General features: G+C 28.7%; 1 protein-coding gene across 1 annotated transcript; it reads right to left on the bottom strand.

Annotated features, from left to right (window-relative positions):
• Positions 1–1,992: 1,992 nt before the first annotated feature.
• LOC129292317 (GDSL esterase/lipase At5g03610-like) lies at positions 1,993–9,806 on the bottom strand. The gene is made up of 5 exons (XM_054929890.1): positions 9,737–9,806; positions 9,453–9,641; positions 6,134–6,411; positions 3,520–3,829; positions 1,993–2,183 (listed from the first exon to the last, which is right to left on the bottom strand). The coding sequence occupies exons 1-5, from the start codon at positions 9,804–9,806 to the stop codon at positions 1,993–1,995; spliced, it is 1,038 nt and encodes a 345-aa protein (XP_054785865.1).
• Between the last annotated feature and the right edge of the window lie 7,375 nt (positions 9,807–17,181).

The raw sequence follows: 17,181 nt of genomic DNA, 5'->3' as shown, positions 1-17,181 counted from the left end.
TAAAAAATATAAGGCATTTTTAATAGAATATCACCCTCTAATAAAGTAGTTACTTACTTTTGAACTAATATATCTTTTCATATTTACCCTTATTAAATACCGTACAATAAATATAAAGTCATTATCAATAAGGGCACTTAAAAAAAGCAATGATTATACCTCGAAAAATTAAAAATGTCTTATATTTTTTAACATCTAATTCTTTAAAAAATATTTTACATTTTTAAATGGCTCAATGCTACTTTTATACCCTTATTTGTAATTCTCGAATTGTGAATTTATACGTGAGATTCTTTAATGTTTGAAGAAAAACTATGTATTTCACAAATCTCCACTTGTCATCTATCTCACAATACACCTTGACCGCATCAAAAACTCTCTTTATCCTTCGTTTAGGTGTTAATTGGGAAATATATGTGCATCTAAGCATCCTTACTTTTATTATTACCTTGAAATATTATATTTTAATGCTCAGAATTTTTCTCTTATTTTGATTTTCTTGGGATATATATATATATATATATATATATATTATTTGATCTATGCTTGACTTAGTTGGCAGGAATGGCCTTCTATTCAAATCATCAAGTGTAAATTAAATTGAATTGATGGCAAATTTTTTTCAAAATATAATAAAGACCTTGGAGTATGGATTGCATTTTTCAGACTCAATTCAAGATGACAATGATTTTTTTTTGGTCAAAAAAGAGTCAATTTTGTTAATATCAAAAAATTAAGTGCAAACACTAATAGCATAAGCCAAAAAAGAAAACACTCAAAAGAAAAAACCTATGAATACAACCTAGCACATCAAACTCACAAAAAAATAAAAAGAAATAAAAGCAAAAGAAAAACAACAATAACAGTCTATCAGGAAAAAAAAAAAAACAATACCAATGTTAGTAAAACCAGAAATGCAATTCCTTGTATTCACCAAGTTTCCATTAATCAGATGAGCCTTCAACACATCATTCAAGAAAGATGGTGCAGAACATTGCCACCCATAGGGTCCTATGCCCAATTACAAAGTGGTAATTTAACTTCATATTTGATATACTCAAAGACAAAAAAAAAACAAAAAACAAAAAAGGCAATGAAATTCAATAGTTTGATGTTGATATCAGAAATAAGTAATGGTAAGTGGTATTTATAAATAATAATAAAATGATGTCTGGAAGTGGTATGTTTCAAGTAATAAAACTTTTATTTAAAAATCATAACCCTATATTAGTTCATAAACAATATAATTTAATAATTAATATTAACCAAAGGTTATTTATATAATAAATTTTCATGAAAAGTAATATCTTTTTAATATGTAAAGCATTCTTAAAATTCATTTATTTTCACCTAGTAATACATTTTAGTTTTACAAACAGGTGTCTTTAGAAATTTGAAGAGACTTGGCTGTGGTGATTATAGTTCCCTACATAACCCTTCATAATTTTTTTTATTTATAAGGACATGACTTTTTAATTTATAAGAACACTAATTTTTAAAAACACATATCTTCATTTTAAAAATATTCCAACAAACTTCATGGAGATGTGATCATTATTTAGACATATACAATAATGATTGAACAGAATGTCACTGATGGCATTTTTATCTAGATCTCTAGCTTTTAAATTTCTTAGTTAATAACAAGTGTCAATTCTTTCTACATAAATTATTTAGAGAGATAATTTTCTAGGTCCGATTATAATCACCGATCTAGAATGTCTCATTTTTTAGATCAGTTAAAATTAGAATCGGTCTAAAAAAATATTTTGTAGATCAATATATTTAATAATTAGTATAGAACCCTTGCACCCACATCTAAGCAAGAACTGATCTAGAAAGTCATAATATAAACACTCAATCTAAATAGTCTTTCATCCACTAGGATCGAAATATATAGTTGATAATAGTTCATTTATTTGAAACATTAAACCCTTATTATTTAGAATATTCTTAAACAGTATGATTGCATAGGCATATATCAACTCTTTCTTATTGAAGAAGTTGGCGGAGGGAAGATTTCAACCTAATGTAGACTTGATGCCAACCATTTTGAGAAGGATGAACTTGGTCCCAAAAGAATGATACTTGTGGTTTCTCACACACATTATATTTTAGCTCTCCTTCCTTGTCCACTTCAACATTTACACATGCCTTTAATGGATTCATTAAGCTTGGATCTTCTGCATAATTAAAGCAAAAAATTGAGAATCATATATGTGTTTCAATGTTGTTCTTCTAATTTTCTATTGGCACATAGATTATTGTCAATATTTAATCTAGATTAACTAAGTCAAATTACAAGATTTAAACTCATAAATATGGAAATCTGAATAAAAATAAAATTAAATACTTTAAATATATATATATATATATATATATAATATTAAGAGACAACTTGTTTAAGATTTTCCAAATTTATTCTCTACGTGATGTGAAACAAGAAAGGGAAGGGAGAGACAAAAAGAGAAAGGAGGGAGGAAGCAAAGAAAATTCTCGACTTTTATTCAGTCAATCAAAGAGAGCAAAGGACTGAATGAATGTTTAGGTTATTCATAAAACCCTAACTATATTTATTTAAAAATAAAAAATATTAAATAATTTTAAAAAGATATATAATGATAAGAAAACCTAACTAAATCCTAATTAATGTAAGAAATATTTGAGATATCTGTATTTAAGTAAAATATCCCAATACAATGAACTAAATAAAATAACAATAAGTATTTAAAATAACTTTAATTATTATCTATAAGCCCATATTCCATCAGCGCTACACTTCATCTCCTTTTACTAAATCAAAGGGTTCAAATCAAATTTAAACTAAATTTATTAAAATGTCATCAAAAGTTTAAAAAAAAAAATCTAGCTAAAAAGTGCATATTTGATTAAAGGAAGTTAAAAAAAAGTAAATACAAACTGAGACTACTTTGAAAGTGGTGGCATCATATTAAACTTGTTTATGGAATTAAAAGATAAGGCATTGAGTAGGCAATTCTAAATAATTTTTTTCCTCTTTGTCAATAGTCCAAATATCATATATATACTTTTTAACAAGAGTTAAAAGGTAATGTTATTTTTAAACTATAAATTTATAAATTTTTAGAATTTTAAACTTATTTTTTATGCAATGAAAACAATATGCAATGTCGCTCCAACCGTTAATAAAAATAACTTTAATCAAAAAATTATAAAAAAATTAAAAAATACAGAAAAAGACTCAAAATTGCATATGAGCAAAGAACCCAAAAAATTATAAAAAATGACTAAGAAATGATCAATTAACAGTCAAGTTAAAGTTAATATTTGTTAACGGTATGTGCAATATTATACTATAAAAGCTAAAGGAGAACATTGCACTAATAAAAATAAGTTTAGAGTTTCAAACACTTCTATACATATAATTTAGGTGTAAATTTTCCATTTAACCCTTTTTTTAAAAAAAATATGGCAGTATAATAGTCTTCTTAATTACAAAATCAAGGTCCTGATATATATATATATATATGAAGAACTTACTAGCACGCCTTCTCTGCGTTGAAGTAATGACAGAGAGGAAAGTGTTGTAGAGATTAAGTGTGACAAACACTGGTTTTGGCGATTGAAAGTTCAATTTTGAGATGCAATGAAGCAACTTCTTGTTGTGATTTATGGCAATCTCGTTTGGAATTTCAGCACATTTTCGGTAGGAAGTGTTCACAGATTGTTGAGGTAAACATCCCATTGGCATTATTAACGTTATTGCTACTTTCCTCACTCCCAAGCTTTTAATTAGTTTCAGATCTGAACAAAGTTGGCTGATTAATCTTGACGAAAATGCCCCTGCATCCTGTACCATGCATCCATACAGAAAATTTAAAAATAAATAAATGAGTGATTCATACTTGTTACTTAGTTACACAATGTAAAATCACCAAATGAAAACAATAATTAAAATTGAAGAACAGGATGGCCATGCTTACTATATAAATTGGATAGAAGGAGCAAAAGGTACAAGTTGGTGATTGGTGAATGCTTCAGATCAGCCATATCGACTTAACTTAATTGGTCAGAATATTATAAATTGTAGAGAATTTGGTATATAATTAGATTTTTTTTCTATTAAAATATAGTTGAAGTAAATTTGATAAGACTTACATTAGAAGCATATACTTTTAATTTATTCTCTAATTAGTTTTGATACTGGAATTCAATATTCTAATAAAGATGAGGTGGGTCATGAATAATGAGTAAGGATTTAGAGCCTTTTGATGATGATGATTATATATTATTCCTCTGGTTTATTTATAGACTAAAGAGATCATATTTATAGGTCATTTTGATAATTATTGTATCTATCTTTATCTTTTTAATTTGCTCTTATTAAATACTAGGGAGGTTATTAAATGCTTAAACATTTTACTCCCTCTGAACAACAATATAAGTCATAGTTAACTAAATTACTGTTTGTAAATAATGTTTGTTGAAACCTTAAATTTTTTAAAAAATGTCAATATCTTTTCATTTATACTCTCATTAAATACACTATATAAGAGCTTTAATAATAATAATTAAAATTTTAATGTATTATTTTTTTTAAAAAGACTAATAAATGAGATAGGAATATAGTTAAAAAAATAAATAAAAAAGTTATTCAGTGCCCTATGTTTTAGATCGAGCAAGGTTTCTAGAAGATGCATTTTATTATGGTTCGGAGAGAGTATTTTTAAAGTATGTATATTGAATAGGATAAAATTAAAAACTTGTTAACTTTTTAGATAGAATTAATAAGATTTAAATTTTTTTTAATTTTGGTAAAATTAAATATAGTTGTTCTTTTAACACAAAAGAACAAGATATATTAATTGCTGTAATGGAAAATAATTTTACGTACTTAAATGAAATGGGTAAAAAGGCGTGTTAAATCTTATTCTCAAAATATATAAATTATGTAAATAAAATTAAGAAAAATTAAGTCTTCTTTCTAAAAATATTGAATGTTTTGAGCAACCCTATAATGTGGCTTTTGATGTTTTGAGCGACACAAATGGGGCTTTTGATAGAGTTTCAAATTGTTTTCCAATGGTTGAGAATCTTGAAGAGAAATGAAACAGTTTGGAATGGCTCTGCTCAGCCTTTGGAGATAATTTTGAGAATCTTGAGACTTGTTTGTTTCTGTTTTTTATTTTATATTTTTAAAATAATTTTATAAAATAGTTTTTAAGAATGAGTTTTGGAAATAAAAAAATAAAAAAATTGTTTGAATCAATATTTAAAAAAAAACATATCTAAATTAATGAAATAAAGGGTGAAGGAATAACTTATTTTAATAATAAAATTGTCATTAACGAAAGCATGATATTCTCTGCATTTTCTCTAGTTTTGTAGACAAAATGTAACATAATATCTAAATGATGTTTTGCTTTTTTAAGTTTTTCAGAACAACTTTTAACTTTTTTTAAATAATAGATAATAGAAAATACATTTTTATTTTTTAAACAGATTTTTTTCTTTTCTGTTTTTCTTAAAAGAACTATTCTAAAAACAGGTAGCGAAACATGTTTACAAAACACTTGCTGCATTTCCCAAGAACTCTAAACTAGGCTGCAAATTGGATTGCAGGTGCTCTAATAAATAGGATGTGCTTGCTCTTTGAATTGGGTAAAGAAAAAACTTATTTGATTGACCTAACATATTTAATGTATTTATTTCTAATTAAATCAATATATGTAGATCTTGTATAAATTATTTAACTTCTAATAAATTCTTATTATTAATTTTATTAACACATTAAAATTTAATTGTCATAATTTAATTAGATATAAATGTATTAAATATATAAAACTGAGTACTTAAATTTTAATCTTATCCTTGGTTAAATGTGTCCTCTTTCTCGCACACTATCCTCCAAGATCATTTCCTAAGCGTATCCAGGAAATCTGACATACTCTATGCTTTCGTTTTGATTTTTTTTTTTTCTCAATCCATTTCATTTCTATCCTTCTAGAAACCAAAAGAGATCTTAGACTTTTTCTATTTTTCCTGTGGGTATTAATGATTTTTTTTTTGGGAAAAAGAAAAGAATGTGATTCAGCTATGAAGCACATAACAAGAATGTTATATTAAGATGTATAATTGAATGAAGAATCATCACCTTGAGGGCTCCATTTGACTGTAAAAATGTAGCAAAATCGTTACCACCAACGTTGACCAGAGCAACAGAGGATCTTAGGTCGTGTTTGGTGTAGAAATTTTGTTGAACTTGCTTCTGGAGTGAGTGGATTTGGGTGGTCAAATTTGGTCCATCAGTAAATAATGTGTTTAAAATTCCAGTCCCTCCACATGCATAGTTCATCCCATTTTCTAGTTTTGATTTCTCTACGTAATTTCTATATATGTATGGTAGCGGCGTTCTTATTCCCAGATATGAAGCTGCAAAAAAAAAAAAAGAAGCAAAGAAAACAATATGCATTATTATCAATCATAAATATTAAATATAAAATCTATTTTCGATTCTAGATTTTTTTTTTGTTTTTGTTCTCAACTTAATTTGGTATCTTAAAAAATAATAAATTTTTCAAAAAAAAGGTTAACAATTACTCCGTTTGGTTCAAAATATAAGCAACTTTTGGAAAAAAAAAATTCATATACTAATAAAATCCTCATTCCCATACAAATATATATATTATTTTTTTTTACCCCATAGTCTCAATTATTAATGCATTTTACAATGATTGAAAGATAAACTTATACAAATATCTAAATTAATAAATACAAGAGATAAAATAAAAAAATTATTTTACTTGTATTAAATTGCTAATATTTTGAACCAAAATTAATTAAAAAAATACTTATATTTTGAATCAAATGGAGTATAACGCAAAAAAGTTTTCTAATAGAAAACAAGTTTTAAGCTTTATTTGGTTTACTTTCCAACCTAGGTTGGGAGGGCAAAAAGCTAGTTATCTAAATTGAGATCTTGTTTGTAGTAAGGGAGTATTGACAAGACCAAACTTTGATCAAAAGAAGTAGGGCGATTGTTCGATTTTCATGCTTTATAAAATTCTTCTTCCTCTTCTTCTTCTTCAAAAAATATTTTTTAAATTTATAAATTCATAACTTTTCACTATTGAATATTTTGCCAATTTATCATTTCATTGTACCTTTTTTAGAAAATAATATATTTTTTATTTACCACGCTATATTATACTTTTAATATTTAACAAAAATCGTAATTTTAACAAGGGGCTGTTGGTTTTCGCGAGGCGCGAGTGACATTATTAAAAAATGTAAAATATGCCTCGCCTGATTGCTTTATCGTTGAGACGCAGTTATATGAATATAAAATATATTATGAATACCACAGGCCGGGTTGTAGATATGGACCATGAGGGTTTTTGACCAACAATGAAGCCTAGTCAAGCTGAATTGGATGTTAAAAGAGCTCATGCATCTGTATAAATGTGAATAGTGTCATGAAGATCATTTTAGAAGGTCTGAGAATGAAGATTATGATATTAAATGCCCAGTTAAGTGATGTACAAGGACGAAATGGAGTCTAAACTGAAGAAGTCACTTAAAATACCACATGACAGCCAACAGACGCTTGTACAAGTGATTAGGAACTTGGACAACTTCATTTAAGGTCTCATGTTTGAGTCTTAAGATATGCAGTAGTGCAGCTAAACATGCAAAACATGTTTCGCCAATGATTCTTGTGAAACCCCTTCAAAGAAGGTCCCATTTAAGCTAGGATCAGGATCAATTTGGAGTAAACTGAGAGGGCAATATTAACTTAACATATTCAGATACTTTAGAATATTAGGTGCGAAAGTATTAGAAAAAAAAACCATCTAACAAGTATGTGCGGAGAAGGCGGGGCCTTTTATTTTTTATTATTTATTTTTTTGGACAAGATTTGAAGCATTCCAAGTCAAAACATGCCCTCAGATTTGTTTCCCATAATGGCGTGATCCCATGTTGACTTGAAGACTTCCTTAATTGCTTTGGAATCAATTCACACGTGATCTTACATGTGATTGAGGAATCTAATTTGTTTCCTTTTCTTTTGAGTCAAGAGTATTTAATTTCCTATTTTATAATTTCATTAATTAAAAATAGAGTCCTACATTTTAGTTTCCTAATTTTGGTCAAGCCAAGATTGCTTTTAATAATTTAGAAAGATTCAATTCTTGTAATCTCATAATTTAGGGGACACAGTTCCTTAAATTATGTGGCTTATTATTTTCAAATTTATGGTTTCTTGTTAGGGATTGAGTCTTGCTTTGCCTACATATACTTGCCACTTTCATCCATTATAGTGAAGACTGATTTAAGTAATAAGATTATTAATATTGTTAAAGTTTATAACTCTTATAAGTTTTATTACTTGTATTGGTATCATGTGGCAAATACAAATGTGATCAAAAGTTTAATTAACTCTTATGATATCTTCAACAATTAAGATTATTAAGGGTAGGTTCCTAAAAGATCTTCTCTTTGATCTTCATCCCTTTCTTCTTAATTTCTTTTTACATATTTTGTTTCTCTGTTTCTTGTGTTGTTTTGTATTTTTCTTTTTGTGACAAAAACTAGTACGATTTCATATCCATGTCTCGTATCATTTTTTGAATAAAATAGTTAGTTTAATTTCTCTTCACTTAGTATACAGCAGTTACATTAATGGTGACCCCTTTGCACAATGCTCATAAATAATGATATTCATCAAGTTCAACGGTCCAAGAACATAAATACTATAGCCAAGCTTTAACCTAAATGTGAAAAAAAGCCATGTAACCAAGCTTGACCTTAACCTCTTGAATGTTTGGGTTGACTTGAATACCCAAATTATTAAATATTATATTATTTTATTTTGAGTCAATTTCAATTTTATCATAAAAAATTAATATTTTTCAAGCAACAACACAACAATATAATGCATCTTTTTTTCCTATCCTTAGAACATTAAAACTTTATGTGAGTGCAAAATGTCTGAATCAAAAGTCTAGAAAAATGATCGTGAAGGTTAAGTGAAAACTAAGATAAAGGTTAATTGCATATTATTATTAAGAAAAAAAGCATTTGACTATCCAAATTAAGCCCATTCCTATTTAGACTCAGCCACCTGAATAAGCACGGAGCATAAAAAAATTTTAAACTCCTAAGCTTGATCTTAAATTTTTCAGATTTATTCAGATTGGCTCATTGGGTGTGTCCCAAATTACTACCTCTAATATATATATATATATATATATATATATATGTTCAAAGTCTAGTCAATCAAAAAATTCTATCTGACCAGCCTCTAAACTATTATATATTTCTATTTCTAATCGACCAAATATATAGTATAACCAATGCTAAAAGAAAAAAAAAAAGTCAGATGACGATCGATCGGTTACAATACATATAAATGCACACACAATGAAAAACAATTACCAGAATTAATTAAGAGATAATAAAAAAAATGTTACCTATATAATCAGTAAGAACTCGACCATCACTAAATCTTCCAGAAGGTTTCCCAGGAAAAGTCATTCCATTTGGTGGCATATAGGATCCTGATTTCTTGAAATTCCCAGTGTCAACATATGAGTCTCCAAACACAAACAGTTTCATATCCTTTTTTCCTTCTCCATGAAGCCCCCATGAGCTTGAAGCTTCTGCAATGTTAAAAACCAATTAATTTAAATCATCACCTTAATTAAAGTGATAATTATTATCGTTAAAAATATTATTTTCGTAAGTAAGTGGTTACCTGTGAGAATGATGAAGAGAAGCAGTGGGATAATTGGAAGAGTGAATAGGGATTGTGGGATTGGAATCATAGATGTGAGTATCAGAAATTCTGAATGATAAAGATATGAATTTTTTTGTTTAATTGGTTGAATTTTGTGGAGTTTTATTTGTTGGCGTAAAGAGAGAATATGTGCTTTTAAGGCCATTATGTTATGAATGATTTGTAACCACATTTGGAGTTTCAAATCAGAGGAATTTATGCCGGTGGAATATTATTTAAATATTGATATTCTTTCCTACTATTATTCAGATCTCCTCTCTGGAGAGAATGATAGAAAGGTCTCAAAAAATTAATTAATTTAGATTTCAAGTGTTAAATTTTATAAATTTACAACTTAATCTCTTAATTTTATAACTACGTTGTGATGAATTTGTAACTTATATTTTAAATTTTAACAGAAAAAATAATTTTTTTATTCTTCAACCATATTAAAATTTAAAAAATAAATTACAAATTCATTACAAAGCAGTTGTAAAATTGAGAAATTGAGTTGTAAATTTCTGAAATTTAATATTTGGGACATAACTTAAATTAATTGATCTTTTTGGGATCTCTTTGTCATTCTCCCTTTTTTTAATAATTACAGCGACTTATGTTTGGCCTATTAAAATGCTTTTAAAAAAAAAATTCATGGAGCTCATTGAAACGATTAATTTTCTTGTAAGTTATAACCGTTATAATGATATACATAAAAAATGATATACATGTACATTTGTCTCATAACTACCCATTAATAACGGTTCTTTTTTTTTTGGGCAATTATTAATAAGGGTTCTCAAATCTTCATAATTCATTTTCAATTTCATTCCAATTCACGCTAAACCAGTTTGGTACCCGTACTGGTAAAAAAAATAGGAGGAGGAGGAGGGAAGCCCTCCTCTGCATCTCAACTAAAGAAATAGTGAAATTTGGCTGGTTCATATTTATTTTTTATTTTATATATTTTAAATAAAAAATTATATAAATTATAAAAAAAGTTAATAAATTTGTTCATCAGTCTGGATAGTCTAAATTAAATATGAACTTCTCACATTTAATGTATAAAAATTATAAAAAATACTCTCTCCATTAAAAAATATAAGGTATTTTTTGAGGAATTGAATGTTAAAAAATGTAAGGTATTTTTAGTCTTTTGAGGTGTAATTATTGCATTTTTCTTTTTCAAAGTGCCTCTATTGATGAATAACTTTATATTTATTGTAGGTGTTTAATAGGGGTAAACATGAAAAGATAAGGTTAGTTTAAATGTAGGTAACTATTTTATTGAAGGGTAAGATTCGGTTAAAAATGCTATATACTTTTAAACAAAATAAGTATTTAATATTAAACCTGCATTATCAAGAATACATCTATAAAGTCAATTTAAAAAAATTGATATTAAATATAAACCATTTAAATTAAATATAGATTATCCAAACTAGTGAATGGATTTATTAATTTCTTTTTACAATTTCTATATTTTTTATTTTAAAAATGTATAATAAAAAAATATTAAATCTAGACCATTTAAATTTATAATCTGCACATCCTCAATGAAGGTGTGGAGGAGGGCTTCCTCCTTAAAAAAAAATCTCATTCTAATTTTTATTATAAAGAACTTCTAACTACTTCATCAAAACTAGGGAAAAATTGATAAGTTATTATTTTTGTTTTAAAATATAATAAATTTTTAATTTCATCTCTATTTGAATGAAAGTTTTTTAAATTTACATTATATTCTCCCTCATAGTTAATAGGTTTAAATATAAGTAATATTGATAAAATATAAGTAATAGCCCACCAAATATCATATATAAATGACTAAATTTTTTTTTTAAAAAAAGTATCTTATAATAAAGATTATGGGAAGTAATATACACACACTATGACATTTTTTCTTTTGGTTCTTTTTGTTTCATTTTTTATTAATTTTATGACTTATCTTATATTGTGTATCTCTTTCTTCCTATCTTTTACTTTTAAATTCTCTCTTCCTTTTCATAATAGAGGTAAATTTAAAAAAAAATCATTTTAAAGCATATTTAATGAATTAATTATTATTTTTTTTAATTTTAATAAAATAGTTGAAAGTGCCTTATATATAATAGGGATCAAAGGGAGAATTTAATAATAGAGAGAGAGCAAGTTAGAGTAAATTTGAAAGAGGTATCATAGTTACAAGTCTAGTTGATGTCATATTAAGAGAAAATTATTCATTTAGCTCCTTAACTTTTAAGTTGATTATAACTTAGTCCTTAAAATTTAACATGCCATTACCCAATCACTAGTACAAAAATGACTTTTTACAGCGATTAAAAATAACTTTTTACAGCGGTTAACGAGACGATGTTGTTCCAGAGGATGTAGAAAGTCCCTCTTTTTACATCGGTTATAAACCCGATGTAAAAATTAAATTTTTTACATCAGTTATAGAGCCGATGTTGAAAATTATATACAAGAAAATTAAAAAAAATTTACTTTAACTTTTTACACCAGTTCAGATCCCAACCGATGTAAAAAGTGCACCTTTTACACCGGTTGGGATTGGAACCGGTGTAAAAGGTACACTTTTTACACCGGTTATTACCATAACCGGTGCACTTTTTACACCAGTTATTACCATAACTGGTGTAAAAAATATTATATTCTACAACGGTTGTGGTAATAACCGGTGTAAAAAGTATTTTATTTTTTTATATTATATTTATTTTATCGATTTTACCCATTCCTGTGCATAAAAATTATCAAATCAGACAGCCCAATTAATTTACAATTGTTTATCAAGTATTTATCAACTATACAAAGCTATTTAACTATTAAAAAAAACTAATAATTGTCTAAATTGTCAAAATTGCCATTCCTGTGCATAAAAATTGCCAAATCAGACAGCTCAATTCATTTACAATTGTTTATTAAGTATTTATCAATTATACAAAACTATTTAACTATTAGGAAAACTAATAATTATCTAAATTGTGTCAACTATCAAAATTAAAACATGTCTAAAAGTAACAAAAAACCTCACAAGTTCTCCACAAAATAGGTTGCCCAACGTATGTGGATGTCTTCAATTTCAGCTTCAGAAAATGCATCCGAATTGTCAAACATCTAAAATTTGATTCATAAAGTAGGCATATTAATCAATCTCAAATAACATAATAAAATAAAATTTTTAAAAATATATATATTTACCTCTTTTGTAAATTCAATCATGCCTAATGTGATAATATTGAGCATGTGCCTCATGACATATAAACCGCACAAGTTCATCCTCACCGATTGTCTATGACTCTATATAAGAACAAATCATAAAAAATTAGTAAGAAATCTTAATAGTTGAACATATTAATAAAGTATAGCATCACCTTTAGCTCAATCTATGTGGGATCCTTGAGCTCATATCCATGCTTTTGTAAGACTACATTTTGATATGTTCTCATTGCCCTATGATCAAGATTACCAAGTTAGTAAAAATATTCAAAAAAAATTAAATTAAATAGTTTAGTAAAAGTATTCTTACAAGTCTATCGTCTTCTTCATTTCTTTCCCAAGTTTGTAATGGAGGGAGCATAAAAAGATGACAGTGTTGCTCTTCATTGAAAGAACAAATAACTGCTAATGGTCCCTGCTAAATATGATACAAGTTAAAGTAAATCCATATTAAAAAACTATTAATTATAAATTGATCCTTACGAGTGCACATATGGAGCTATAAAAATGTCCTTTTTGACTTCACATATTCTCTGTTGGAGGTACGCGGCCCTTAACTCTGGAATATTACCTTTCTCTGTCATGTGATGAGGGCAAAGGAATCCAAACTTATCACCTTTGCTCGATGTAATGCACAAATGATGAAGATACCTACAACAATGCAATTATATTAGTTTACTAAACTTGATGATTAAGTTTACTTACAACAATGCAATTATATTAAAGAAAAATATGCTTACATCATAAATAGTTCAATGTGTGGTGTGGTAAGCTGATTATTTGACAGAAGTCGAACCAAATCTTCTCGTTCAATTGTCACTATCATGTCTTTCTTGCCCACAACCTCCGGATCCATTTCTAAACTCTTGAAATCGAATGATAAATCATATGCCATTAAAATCATTCGCTGATGCGGAGTCAACGAGGGTTGTGGAAGCTTTAGGAGATTCGACAAGGAAAGCTTCTATATAATATAAGAAATAGTTAATAAAAAACATATATTAGGAAGTTGCTACATAATAAAAATTCATGAAATTTCGTACCACGGCTTGAACTAGATTCACAAGTCTCTTGGGCCATAGGATAAAATTGCCAATAGCTTCAACTATAGTCTTCACCTCATCAGTAGGGAATGGAACCAAAGCATCTGGCACTTTTGGATCTGCAACCACCACTCTTACTTGATCATCTTGAATTTGCTTGTGGTGGATGGTTGACCCCAAGCTATAGATGCTACCAAGAGCAACCAAGAGTTTATCAGGATCTTCTAGAAATATCTCACATGGTTCACCAATGTTGTCACCAGAAGGACCCTCTGACACACGCTTAAGAATATTACTCCCTTTTGTACTATGAAATGCAGGAGATGTATGAACTACTTCAGTAGTTGTCTCCTGTCGTGAGCTCATCATGCTCATCATCTCCTCCTTCATTTGCTCTTTCATTTGTAGAAGCCGAGCTGCAAATGAAGCTTCAAACTCATCCTTAGTCTGTTGCCTCACAGTGGATATCAATGTATCAAGCTCTTCCCTAGTCACTACACCTCCTGAATTGGGACGTGCAGGTGCTCCAAAGTAGTCCTTAATGTCCACACCATATCCAACGCCCCTCACATGACCTGGATGCTCTGGCTTGCCTGTAGCAACTGTTAAGATATCATTTCTGCCCTCTGGAATGAAGCTTCCTTGGGCTTGTTGCTCTTTAAGAGTATCCTATAATATAAAAATAACAATATTAATTAATAATATATATAATTGTATAGAAATTTAAAGGGACAAGGAATAATAATTTTACTTACAATCCTCTCGGCAGTCTCCCGTGCTGTCTCACTTGTATAGCCTCCTTTCTTGTACTGATGTCCATATCTCCATTTCTCCTCTCGAGAGACAGGTGATGGTGGAGAAAGGAGTATGGAAGGATCAGACTTGGCTTCTTCTTCTCTCTTCTTCTATTTCTCTGCTATCAGTATATCATCAGCTCTAGCATAACCTCCACGAGATAGGGTGTGGGAACATTGATTCTACCGAGCAATTTCTCGCCCTTTAGCTCGTTTTTCCTGTTAATAAATTGAATTTTAGATTTATAATTGAAGTAAATCTAAATAAAACTTAAATAAATTAAAAGTTAACAAACCATAGCCTTTTCAAAAATCCGAATCCTGATAAATTCTTCCCAAGTATCTTCATCAAAGAACTGGTATGTATCAAGAGGATTGGGACGAGCCTGACCCTCTGGCACCTCGATAAAGATATATCTTTTAGCAAGATCAGTCTTAAAATTTCTCCAACGTATTCCACAGTAAGAAATCAACTTGTGTCGACAATCTTGATTAGATGGAACATCGTATGTGAGCTACAATGAAGACATAAGATAATAATCAATAATTGCCCAATAATATATAACTATAAAAAATTTTAATTTTTAATTGTTTACCTGAATACTTTCCCAAATCTGTTCCTTCACGCGTTCTGGCACATCAAGCCAGTCCTCAAACATAATAGGAGGCTTGGTACGCGATAGGAGGCCAAGAAAACTAACAAACTTGGCTTTATATGGCCCTATCGGATTCCATCTCCGGTCAAATTGAATTAGTAACCTACGCCCAACACTCCTACTTAATGTCAGATCTCTTAATCGTGTGCCATGTCTCCCCCTCCTCATAGACTGGCTTTGACTCGGCTCCTCACTAGGGTTGCCCTGACTTAGCTCCCCACTAGGAGCAACATCACCAATTGATTGGCTCTGAGTGTCATCACCTTGATTCTCCATATTCCTATTAATTCAAATAAATGAAATTAATTAAAAAAATAATCAAAGATAAGATAATTAAGAAAAACAATCCCACAACATAAATTTAATTGAACTAAATTAACATACTTTAATTTCAAAACTAAACTCATATAGGGATATTCTCCCATATCCCTTCATGGTGATCACTTCTTATAGCATGTTCATCATCTACTTCATCTACCACATTCAAAATTAGTAGCCCACTTGAGAAGTTAAGAGTTTCAGAAATATCAAAATTTGATTCATGATCGTCATTACTATCAATCATCCTTTTTCCTTTAAGTGCTATTGATCAATTTTTATTTACTGGATCCGTGACATAGAAAACTTGTTTAGCTTCGTCTGCCATAATAAATGGCTCATCTCCAAAAGTTAGTTTTTAAGATCAACCATTGTAAATCCAAACTTATCATCACGAATACTATTGACGTCAACCCACTTGCATTTGAAAACAGGAACTCTAAATTTTGTATAATCAACCTCCCAAATCTCTTCAATAACCCCAAAGTAAGTCCTGGATGCTAGTTTAGTTTCATATCTTTTGAACTAGAAAAGTGTACGGCTTCAGCTATTATCATAACTCCACTATTTTGCACCGTACTCTTCTCATCCAAAGACTTTATATAAAAGAAATACCCATTAATATCATAGGCACTCCAACATATAACATCAAAGTTAGGACCTCCAGCCAACCATTTAACTGTTTTAGAAACACCACTTTCATTCAAAATTTTCTGCTTGAACTAATTCACAAAAGTCCTATTATGCTCTTTCAACAACTTTTGTTCTGTCATTCTCATTTGATAAATTTTTGCCTTTAAAAGTTCTTTATGAGAAGATATGTAATCTTTAACTTCATCAATTTATTCAAGATATATAAATGTGCTTCTTATAATTCATCATGATTCATGCTCTTCACTGATACTCCACGTGTGCCTTGACCATATTGCCTTTTCTCATGATGAGATTTAGGAAGTCCAATTGATTATGTAGTTGACAAGTAATCAGAACAAAACTCCATAGCTTCTTCAACAACATATTTCTCAACTATTGATGATTCGGGTCGAAATGGATTTCTGACATACCCTTTCAGTATTTTCATGTATCTCTCAACTGGGTACATCCATCGCAAATAAACAGGGCCACACAATTTTACCTCCCTTACTAGATGCACTATTAAGTGAACCATAATGTCAAAAAATGTAGGAAGAAAGTGCATCTCAAGTTGGCACAAGATAGTACAAGCTTCTTGTTCTAACTCTTCCAATTTACGGGGATCAATAACTTTACTGCATATAGCATTGAAAAAGAAACAAAGTCTAGTTATTGTAAGTCTTAAATCTTCTTTCAATATGCCTCGAATAGCCAAAGGTAATAGCTGTTGCATCAAGACATGGCAATCATGAGATTTTAAGCCTATCAGT

The sequence above is a fragment of the Prosopis cineraria genome, unplaced genomic scaffold (assembly GCF_029017545.1).
Source record: "Prosopis cineraria cultivar Desert tree isolate PC_DT_omini unplaced genomic scaffold, ASM2901754v1 PC14, whole genome shotgun sequence".
Lineage (NCBI taxonomy): Eukaryota > Viridiplantae > Streptophyta > Magnoliopsida > Fabales > Fabaceae > Prosopis > Prosopis cineraria.
This window is presented reverse-complemented; position numbering and strand designations above follow the sequence as displayed.